At 38.7% G+C, this 12,008-nt stretch overlaps 1 protein-coding gene across 1 annotated transcript in view; it reads left to right on the top strand.

Annotated features, from left to right (window-relative positions):
* Window positions 1-6,762: 6,762 nt before the first annotated feature.
* The window catches only part of xpr1a (xenotropic and polytropic retrovirus receptor 1a), a 97,978-nt gene continuing 92,732 nt past the window's right edge, over window positions 6,763-12,008 (top strand). Inside the window, exon 1 of the mRNA XM_064333281.1 lies at window positions 6,763-7,211. Coding sequence (XP_064189351.1) covers window positions 7,143-7,211 — 69 coding nt within the window. The 5' untranslated portion in view covers window positions 6,763-7,142. The remainder of the gene's footprint in view (window positions 7,212-12,008) is intronic.

Here is a 12,008-nt window from a genome sequence, read left to right as displayed (position 1 = left end):
AGATCAGTGGTTCCAGACATGCATTTTGACAGCATAACTCCGCCAATCAATGGTTATTAAATACAGTTTCCTTTGAAAAAATAACTCTCTTAACTAATTAAATAGCCTAACTAACTTAAGGTGCATTGCTTATTCATCAGTTACTTTACTGGTATAATGAGAATCCTCAGAGGTTTGTGCAAACAATATAGTGTATTATATACAGATTTCTAATTTTGAATGACTTAAAATAAGGCTGGGGTTAATTTTGAATTTTGAGGAGTTCACTTATTTGTTATAAAGTTTAATTATTTCCACACATGAGCATGGCATTTTACCATTCAGTATTCAAAACATTTTTTATGATCATTACTGTTAATTGTACTATTTTAAAACAAGAAGTCCGAAGAGTGTTTATTTATGTAGTAATTAAACATATCAAGCGTTTTTGCGACTAAAATCTTTTTTTCTTTTCTTTTTTTTTAGCTTAGAGTCTTAAATTACCTTTCAACTAGAAATGTATTGTTGGGTTTTCTACAATAAAAAGTATTTTGTTCAATCAACCAAATAATTTTTAATGTAGATCTTTTATGAATGTTGTTTCTGGGGCTCTTTTGACCTTCCACACATGCCACTGTTATATTTTAGTATTCAGCTTAAATGAAGGTGCAATCACGTTCTATTGAGGAAGTGTTTATTAATGACACTGTGCTATACGAGCACGCAGCCTGGCACGCAGAGCAGGGGTTATTTTTATCTGAGAGGGTCCCAGGTGTTTGGGCTTGTTATTGTAACGCTGTATCATTTACCAAACGAGTGACTCCACACCTCGTCTCCCAGAGAGATCAAGCCCAAGCACGCATGACCCAACTGCCAAACAAGTGCCAGGAGCAAACGCGAGATACTCTCAACCAGGAAAAGAAACAAACACATTTACTGAATAAAAGATCAGTCTTCAAACGCTCCAAATGTCACACAGCTGTAAAGAACTGTTTTCTCATATATTGAGGAGAATGAAATAAAGACATTACAGGTGCCACAATCACCCTTTGATGAAAATCAACTTCAAAATTGTTCATTCAGAACGAACTGTGTGAAAATAATCAAATAACAGCCATGGAAATTCTAAGTTGGATTTTGATTTCATATGAACGTCAACAATAAAATAAATAAAGTCAGTGTTGAACACAAGGAATTATTAATCTTGCACAATATTTTTCCTTTTTTTTTTTCTTGTTCAACATGTAGATTAGTACACTGGTGCGATGCACTCTTAATTCATTTTACAAGCTGTTATCTTACACAGTTGCTGCACACAGAATTATTATTTTCGGGATGTGTTCGGGGGCCGGGGGAGCAGAAGCCATGCAAGAAATGAGAGACTTGGAGAAACACGCCCACGTGCACAGAGCAGAGCCCCATCTCATTGCCCCCTGTGGATTTGGTACGGCATGTGTTCACACATAAGCAAGTCTGGTGCTCACCACTCACACTGGCCAGAGGGGGTGGGGCGAGGAGTGACTGTGGGCCCAAGGGTCTAAGAGAGGCCTCAGGGAAAAGAGAGGACTGGCAGACACTGATAGTGTTAGACATGTGCAATTAACACAGCAAGGAAATTGAAAAATTTGACTATGCTCACATGACATGGTTATCCCAGGTGGAGAGGGTAAACAGCAGTCCAGAATAAGGAATCTCCCCCACATGTAGCCAAAACCTTCTGGACGTAAGGTGGCAGGGGCTTTCACTGAATACAGAGAACATAAACAACAGAGTATCATACATTGTTTCACAAGGATGGATTGAAGGAATTACAGCACAGGATAGCGTGCTTGGTTTTGATGTGTAACAAAAATGAACTTCTTCCTTTGAGCCTTCCTTCCCACCAGAACAACAACTGATTTTGTACAGTGTATAGCAGAATGCCTTCATTTCAAAAACTTTTTTTCTTTTACCAAATGTATTTTGTGGCATTATATGTCGCCACCTGCTGGAGAGATTAGAATTCTCTGACCGGTCCTCGTAGAACACAGGCGTCATACTGCAGTCCTGGAGGGCTGGTACCTGTATCTGCTGGTTTGTAGTGTGTTTCCACACCTTTCATTCATTTGAAGTTGTTGACTGGCTAAAGAATTCATACACTTGTTCTAAAGGCCGTAATTGGCTGCTGATTGAAAGGAAACCAGAAATACTGCAGATCGCAAAGCAGGATTACTGAGTTAGCTGAACAACTGCACTTGAAACCAGAATCCTCCCAAAACTGAAACAGGGAATGAGGCTTAAAAAAAAAGCTGTTCCAGGACCTTGGAAATTCTACTTTGTGGTACGGACAGCAGCTCTACATGAGTTATGTCAGTTTTGAATCAAATATGTTATTCCCTTGGTACTATGATCTGTTAAATTGTTTCTCATGCAGCGATAGAAGCGGTATCTGAATTTGCATTGCCTCTGTTATATTTCTGTATAGCAGCTTCAGGTAGAAGCATGCCAGCTAAACTTATTTCTAAGCTCTTGCAATCAATAGGTAATTAAAGAAGAGTGTTTTTTTTTTTTACTTCAGTCCATGTTCCATATTTGGGAGGCTTCTGGGTTTTCCTCAGTGCAGTTATCCATCTAACTAGGCAATCCTGCTTTGTGATACAAGTCCCAGAAGTCAGGGATGAAGCAGGGCTCGTGTTGACAACAGCTCAAAACCATGCAGAAGAGCAGAATATATTTTAGTACTAATTGACATTCTTTGACTGGCTGAATAGTAATGGTTTGGGGCTAAGAGGCACCAAGCTCCTGATGAATATTATGAGAGCTTGAATAGTAAATGAACCATACTTTTTTGCATTAAGAGCTGAGAAATCAAGAAAATTCTATTTCAAAAAGACAAGCAAGTTACTTGCACACAGAAATTGCTCTTGCAAGCGTTTAGTTATCAACTATCTTTGGAAGCCCTTGTTTTTCTGGAATATGTATGCAAGCTAACATACATACATTTAGATGCTCTTTTTCAGCAACTCACCATGTCCTTTGACTTTTACTGTCTATGAATATTGCATTTTTTAAAGTTGACCTAATGGAAAATAACACAGAAAAATGTGTTTGTGTGCAGAAACATACAGTCGCAAAGATATTGCTATCTGAAATTCAAATCACCAAGCGTTCCTCTGAAGCCTCATACTGCGTTAGTCGTAACTGCATTGAGCAAAAATGCTTTACTATTGCCCCCTAGAGGAGACTGCAGTGTTATATTGGTGATGAACTGCGCTCATTATAATAACTATAAAAAAATATAATAAATGTAAATAATACTACATTTTAGCTTTGAAGACATTCCCCATAAAGTGTGCTATACAGAACAACAAACACAATTTAAAAATTACAGTCAATAAAATTATTAGAAATATAAAAGGCCCTAAGGAATTAAACATGGGGAGAGAGTCATCATTCTTACCTATGCGTGTAGAGTATTCTACAGCCCAGAGCTATTGAGAGATGGGCTCTGTCACCCATACTGTGAACATCAGCAGCAGGCACAGCCCCCATAGGTCCCAGGACTTTACGAGCCGGGCAGGGTATAGTACCGAAGGAGCTAACTGATGTAGTCTGGTGCTACACCTTGGAGAGGGTCAGGACCTTAAACCTTTACTTTATGGATAGCCAGTGGAGGCTGAACAGAACAGGTCTCATGGGGTACTTATTGGAAGTGCAGATGATGGCTCTCAAAGGTGAATTTCAACTACCTTATTCTGTAAAAGAGTCTGGATTGAACTCCCATAAGCAGAGCATTTCAGTCATCGGGTGAGGTGTAAAAAGCATGAACTTGTTTCTCACCATCTGAAAGGGACAGAAATGCCCTGACGATGTGCTTAAACTGGGTGCACAGGAGATATTTTGCTTTATTTATCCAGACCAGACTTTGGTGCCAGGCTACTATAGCTCAACTAAAATTTTATTTCCAGTTCAGTCTCCTCCAAGCAAAATCCCAAAAACACATTCCTTATAATGACAAGGAGGGCACTGTAGTAGATCATCCCAGATTTATTGGTTGACTTTAAATAAAGAAAATAGAAGGTATTTCATTTATTTTGCTGCAGCAATTAAATCAGTTGCATCCTGTGCATTCCTCTTTTGCATAAATTCTGAAATTATAATTCATGGTACTTTCCCATCATGTAGTTAAATGAAAAACAATTATCACACTTTGTGAACATTTGTAAATACTATGTTATAATCTGATTAGTTTATCACTTTTTTCTGCTTGCCTTTCATTGATGACATTACTGGCATCTTGCCATTTTATAGGCTATTATGGTAATTCCCGGATAATGTATGAATAACATTTACTTGTAAATATAATGCACATATTTTTTATGGCCCTTGGAAGCAAAATACAGTCAGCAATGTCACAGGGCCAAGGTCCACATTGACACAACTGCTGTTTCACAAATCTCCCAACAGGTGGTAGTATTTACAAAGCTATGCAATACATTTGTTTGCAATAATAATAATAATAATAATAAGAAGAAGAACAACAATAATAATAATCATCATCATCATCAACATCATGAACACCATCGTCATCATTATTATCATCAATTTAATTTGTAGTACTAAAAGCTCTTTACAGAAAGGTAATACAAATTCATATCAAGATAACATCAACAAAGAGTAAACATAATAATAATAATAATAATAATAATAATAATAACAAACAGGAAAAACCTACAAAATAGTATAAAGAAAAAAAAACATTATTGGGGAACTGTAGTATTTATTGTTTTTCTACATATTACGTGTGAGCTGTCTTGTTTTGTCAAGTGGTGGGCAACCGTTATAGAGGTTGTTGATCTGTCCTGGGCCCAGGAGTTCAAAAGTGATCTGATCAGATTTTGATTATCGGATTGGATTAAATCCTGCAAAGGGGTAGTTCAAAACCAAAAATAAAAAACTTTAACATAGGATTTTGATCCAAAAAATCAGGATTACCTTGATCCCAGTAGAAGGGTGGATTTAGAGTGGATTACCAGAAAAAAATATAGTATACAATTCATTCAAAATACATTTCAATTTAAAAAAGATGGTAGAGTTTGTAAATTAAAATAATACATTGTTTGTAGGCTCAATGGTTGCAAAATCTTTATTTACTTTTTTCTGCCACATTTACAGTGACCTCTAGCCTACCCCTCAGAACAGTGCATTCAACCAAATAATATGTTTATCAAACTACAAGCCTGCTTTTCTTTAATGTTTACAAACAAACCTTTCATGGCTTAAATCAAATACAAAAATGTTAGCACTTGCAAACGTCTATTCCTTTTATCAAGAGCTGTCAGAGCTAAAAAAAAAAAAGAAAAGGTTGTTTACATTTGTAGGGCCATAAAAATTGACACTCAAAAAGTTACATATTGCACCTTGAAAGCCCCCTGAATATTATATATAATTTGAAGGTTATAAAATCGTAATCTCAGTAATGTTCCAGTGCTTTAAAGCATTGATAATCAGGATCTGGTCATCTTGAACAGTCCGAATATGGATCAGGGTGATCCTATCCTGAATTGCTTTGAAATACTGGGACAAAATCTGGCTGAGCTGCCTGATCCTGGATCACAAAATATGGGATTTCAAAATCTGATCGGATCTGATTGAGATAAAAAGTTTTGAACTCCTGGGCCCTGGTGTCAAACAGGCCTGACCCAACATAAGAATACGTTGTTAGATGCAGCACTAGTGTACAAAGATATTCCCCTGTCCTACTGGCCTAAAAAGTTAAAGCTACAGGTTCTTTGTATAATGCCAATTAATCTCTCTCTCCCTCTCTCCCTCTGTTTTACTCACTGGTCATACTGTGCTGCAACTATGGAGAAACATGATAACAACAACAACAACAACTGAAATTATGTCTTTATGCGTACAGACAAAAATAATAAGATTAAATGCTTCCTGCCACATAAGTGGTCATTACCTGTGGATGGACTGAATGCAACTGTCTATACAGCTAAAGCTATGCACACAGCATGAAAAATAATTTAAATTGATTGGACGAAAAAAGCAGATTACTCTAAAATAACAAACGGTTGACAGATGGGAATAAACCGAGGAACTAACATTTTACATTGACCCAGTTTCTTTAAGGAAGCACGGCAACGCTGTTTTATTTACTTTTTTCTTGTGATGCAATATGTATTGCCGTAGCCCATAGTTAATAACTGAGGGTTAGAGAAACGCAGGGGGGAAATAGGCCAATTAATTTCTGCCTGGCTGTAGAGCTGGCCTAGAACTGCTCTGTAGCAACCTGCCGTCTTTATGCATTGGTATTTGGAAATATTGATATTGTTCAGCCCCACTGACAGTTGGTTTGGATGTCTGTGTTGTCTGCATGCTTAAGGACGGGAAGAAAACAATTTCGATGCAGTACCGCAGTAATAGTCGTTCATGTCAACTAAATCCTTTCCGTGTAGGAAATGGGCACGACACAGCACTGTCGTCCTTCATTGTTGGTCTCTTCATCTGTGACAGATTCCCAATTAAACGGGTGTGAATAAGTACAGCAGACCGGAATAGTCGGATTCAGTTTCCCAGAAGCGATGTCAAATGAGCTCACCGCGTTCCCAGCATCAAATTAATAAATGATAATAAATATAACACTCAGAATACTCTGAACGACAAACATGGGTGTGGTAGTATATCTTATACACGCTCGTGTACATAAAAAGGGACCCGTATCTGCATGTAGACCTACTGTGATTTAAAACAACTAAAATGATTTTTTAGCCTACATGGGGACTTGAGTGAGGGAGGTACCGTCTGTCATTACGCGATGACGCAAGGACGTAGCTTACTGAATGTGATGGCGGACGAAATTACCTCCAGTGCGAGTCAGAGAGGCAAGAGAGAAAGTCGTCTGACCCGTGACAGTGCTTAGGAACCAGGTTTAGGGAGGGCGACTGTTGTGTATGTTTTGAACGCCGTCCCCTCCCAGTGTAATAATATGTGGGACCGCGTGTCTTTGGAGTGCGATAACTGGGACGCGGCAGAAACAGACACCGCTTATTAGTGCAGTGTAACGGTTGCTAGCTAGCTAGCTGTTAGCCAATAAGACTCCAGTAAAATAACAAGACGACTCAATAAGCCAGATCCAGCAAGGAGTAGCTAAAGGACCTGGAGGAGACACCAGGATGAAATTTGCGGAGCATCTTTCTGCTCACATCACTCCGGAGTGGAGGAAACAATACATCCAATATGAGGTAACTGACATTAGCCCGCTACTAGTCTAAATCAATTGTAGATGGGTTTACTTCTTGATCAACGACACTGACAGTGGCCACAATATGCTCTAAGTCGCTGTATACTAGTATTATATAACAAAAAGTTTATATAAATTTATTTTTTTTACATTCATGAAAGCTTTGGAATGCTATAATATCCTATTATAAGTACTGCATTCTAACGTCTGGTTGTGGGCAATTTTAGCTTTGGCATGGTCGGTGCTGTTGCAGTTCATTGAGACGCTCTGATTATAACTTTGAGACGACCAGTCACCAGTTTAAATTTGCCAGCCTGATCGTTTGCCTTTCACAAATGTACCGATGTAGCTAGATAGCTACTAGTTGTTGTGAATGTTAGCTAACTGTTAACTATGTTATAGCTAGCTAAGTTGATGTGACAGTGATGCGATGTGTGGGTCAACGAATGGTACTAGTAACATTACACCTGTTCATCCGCACCCAATATAATTTATCGGACGCTATAGTTAACAGTTGTTAGCTAACTAGCAACTCTCCGACGTTGATACAGTGTCAGTTAGTCTAGCTACTATTTGTTGTCATTCTGCACAAAGTAACGGACGGACAAACACTTGCAATGTATAGGCTATGTGCAGTGGAGTTCCTGGCGTAGTCTAAGTTAACAAGGGCGAGCTGGTCGGCCGGGATTTCGGGGACAGGGAATTGAGTTGGGACCGCACCAATAACTGAAATGAGCGCAAGGAAAACAGTTTCCCAATTTAAATTACTTTTATAAATCAGCGGCAGTCTTTATCCAACGTTAACTGACTGTTAAAAGAGATGCTCTTGTGCAGTGGCAGTCTTTGTTTTATGAATGTCAGGAACAGAACTGGCGTTGCTTCAGCATAGCGCTACATATTCATGTCTCGTTGCAGACACTGGTCTTTTAAACTGTTGGCTAATTTGCCATGATTACGCCATTGTGGAGGTTGTGTCTATTTTGATAATGGTAACAATGATTGATGATTCATAAGCAATAAACGTGGCTGTTATTTACAAGTGTGTAATGGTTTTTTTCGGCCAGGTGAAATTTTGAGCTCAGTAGAGGTATCCCTTTGTCCATTTCATCATTAAAAGAGGGCGGGTCAGATGTCTGTTTTAGATATGTGTTTTACTGTTTATTCTGCCTTTCTATGACTGATGTTTTATCTGATGTTAAATTATGTTTATATATGTATATATTTCTTCTTTTCCACTCATTCAATAAATGTAAAAATGAGTAGTTTTGTTGTGGTTATTGTATGTATACGTTGTGTATTACATTATATTACATTAATTTGGCAGACGTTTTTATCCAAAGCAACCTCCAATAAGTAAATGATTATGATAAAATGATATCATGTTTAATTTAGAATTGTAATATATTGTGATGAGGGTATGTTTTGATATTTGGGCTTGGAATAGCAAATACCATAAAGAATAGAAATTAGCACTAATATCCACATTCAAAATGCAATTGCTGGCTTTATCATTGAGACAAAAGACAGCTCTCATTCAGTTGCACCAAAGACATTCATGTCAGTATTTTTTAATACAGAATTTTTCATATCTGGAAACGATGTTCTTTCCACTTCTTGGTTAAAAAAAAATGAAAAGGCAAATACATTTTTTGCAGATCATTACAACTGAAATTTGGACTTTGATTTGTTGGCAAAACATTCTTTTAAAATTGGCTGGAAGTGCCATTTCGCTGAATGCTATATTGGTATATTTCAATGCATTGTATTTCTTGGAATTACTGTACACTGCATTCCTCCCCATTTAATTACTGGTAATGCATTACCCTTTTTTATTTTTTATTTGTTGAATCTGACATATTTTAACATAATCTAATTTTATTGATACTGTTAGGACTAGAGTGGATTTTATTCTGGTTAATCCAGTTTTAGGTTTTATGGCTAGTCAATAACTACAAAAAAAAAAAAATGAAACTACATATAGCTACGTGCTGGATGTACCTAAATTGAATTTGGCTGCAGTGTTCAAAACTATTCAAAAAATAAAAAGATACTGTTCCTGCATATGTGTGTGTTCCATGGATAACAACAGAATGGCTAAGAGAGATTCCATGCTGTGAGGTTTAATGCTTTTTGGTTCCTGGGTTCGAGCACAGCCGTGAACGCCTGAATGCATTCGAAGGGGCCGCTGAGCTCCACTTTGCTCTGTGAGTTACAGACAAAGGACAGGATCTCTGGCTGAATGTTTCTGTGGTGTTGTTTTTCCCATTTGCCATCCATTGCAGCCCTTTTTAATATAGAGGCATTGAGGGAACATGCGGTCTATCTCAACTTCAAGAGCTACAGTTGGCGGATGAAGGTTTAATTTTGCATGGAAACCTCATTTGCATACAGATGGTGGTTTGAAAAGTGAGGGTACTCCAGTATTCATCAGTCAGGAATTTCATATCGAATGCCATCGTTGTACATGTTCAATTTGAAATATTTGTATGGCTATTTGAACTGTGCATGATTTGGGGATAGGAGAAATAAATAGGCTATCACTGGAATCGGGGACATTTTTTCTATGATCTGTTGGTTTCCTTTGTAGAATAACAGATACACATGGAAGCTTTGTTGTCATAGGTAAAATTCTTCATTTTGGAATGAGGAAGAATATCTTGCAAAAGGGGTTGTTAATAATATCAAAATAATAGCAGTGATGGTCTGATTATTTGACGAGCAGGATGTAGGCTGTTTAATTTGAAAAATGGCCAAATTCAACCAGGCAACCTGCTTCACGTTCCAAGGCAGAAAAAACATGCACATATCCCAGTCTTTCATTGGTTCTGGAGTTATAGGGGAATTCAAATATAAATTATATATTTTTATGTATTTATCTTTTTGTGTTTATCATTTTTATATAGGCCTATTGCTTCATATTCCCGTTGCTGTACAGTGAATGAGGCATTGAAGAGGTTGGAATTTCAATCTAATTGATTGTTTTGTAATGAAACAGTGTTAGGAATACGCATTGTGCTGCAGAAGGCTTCCATATTCAAAGACAATAACAAAAAAATAGTAATGGGCTTCATTTGTGTTTATCTATGGAAATGTTGTGCAGTAAAGTGCTTGATGTTACTCACTTCGAGGTTTTTAGTAATTAGCTAACTAGCGTACTGAATTGCCTTGTTATCAGCCAGTTAGCTAAGTAATGCTCAGGTAAATGAAGGAAATGAAGAGTCATTTTAGGCTTTTTCTATGGGCTACATTCCTCCTGTTCCTGTGTAGTTACAGTTGTCTTTAAATGTGGAGGTCATACAAGAAGAAGCAGGTGCTTCATTTGGATAAGTAGACAATTAAGGCAAAGCAGCATTACTGGTATTGCAACTAGCAGTTTGTAATTGACAATGCGCATTGTCAGATGTGTGTGAAACATCCATTTTGGGTAAAATGTTTTGGTTTCCATTTTCACCATTTAGTGTTTTGGCTCTGTGCCATTTCCTCTTATTCCTCAACCTTGCAGTAAACCTTGCAGGCTTAATGCTTGGCCATGACGATAATAAAAAATGTCCTTCGAACGTCCTTACTCTGGTTGAATAATTTGCTGCCTCTGCATATTTTGGGTTTGAAATGCTGCCTCGTGCGTTTGCTTGTTGTTTTCCACTTCACTGTTCGGGCTTCGTGCTTGCAGTTTTGGAACACAGGAAGAGTGGCTGGGTTTGCCTGCAGCCACAGACGAGGTCAACGTCTAAGTGCAGTCCAGTACCAGTGCGGGCTGTGGTGTCTCAATATAGCTCATTGCCAGCTCTACACTAGAAGTGAAACAAACAGATGAAACAAACAGTAAACAAGAGAAAGTTCCTGGTTCTCTTCTGTCGTTGTCTAAAGATAAGCCAGTCTTCCTGCCCTGGTTAAAGCTGTGCTCCAGTATAATATACTTTCTTAACACATGATTGTGGACTTTGGAATTTTGAAGAATTCAGAAGAAATTCAACATGGTTTTCTAAATGTTGTGTCAGTTACATACCACGTGAATTTTTGAAATGTTTTAGTTTCAGTAATAAAGTCATGTCATACAGAAAACATTGGGCAGTTTTCCACATTTCCAAACATTATTAGCATCATAATACCTTAGGCTTTCCTAAATCAGAATGCTGAAACCTACACACGGAGGTTTGGTCAGCGCAGTTTGACCAGCTTGCTGTTTAAATGGTGCGGTGCATTTTCGCCCTAAGTGCCACCTGCTTGTTCAGACTCATCGAAGCTTACAGAAATCCCCGGCTGGCAGAGAGGGTGAGGAAAGGAGCGCCTGGCGTGCCTGAAATTCCAGGCTCCCGGATGTAGAATGTACGACCTCAGCCAATGCCGATTATTTATAGAGGTAAAAGAAGTGAACTGCTTCGTACTTCTTGTGTTAGCTGTTTATTTGTAGTGCCGCGTGGTACATTTCTCCACAGATTGCGTTGGTCCCTACCTGTAGCGCTGTGTAGGTCACTTGCGTGCGTGTCGCAGGTGTGCTTTATAAAAGCCGCTTCCGTGAAAGCCGCTTTGTGGTGGAGCCCCGGGGAAAGCGGGGGAAAGCGGAGGAGGCTGCGGAGAGCGCAGGAGGGTCTCTGCGCAAAACGATGGCGCAAATGACGGCGCTTACTGCCTCCCACTCCTCGCAGCCTGCCTGCGCTGGCCATATGCGCGCAGAATGCTGCCTGGGCGAACGTGCTCGAACACGGTCCCGCCGCGCATACCAATCGCCCTCTGAGCGGACTGAGGCAGCGGAACAAAATGGGAGACGCGCGCAATTAAAGCCCTTTAATGGCCACTG

Source organism: Anguilla rostrata, chromosome 4 (assembly GCF_018555375.3).
Source record: "Anguilla rostrata isolate EN2019 chromosome 4, ASM1855537v3, whole genome shotgun sequence".
Classification (NCBI taxonomy): domain Eukaryota; kingdom Metazoa; phylum Chordata; class Actinopteri; order Anguilliformes; family Anguillidae; genus Anguilla; species Anguilla rostrata.
Note: the sequence above shows the minus strand (reverse complement) of the source record. Positions and strands in the feature narration are given on the sequence as shown.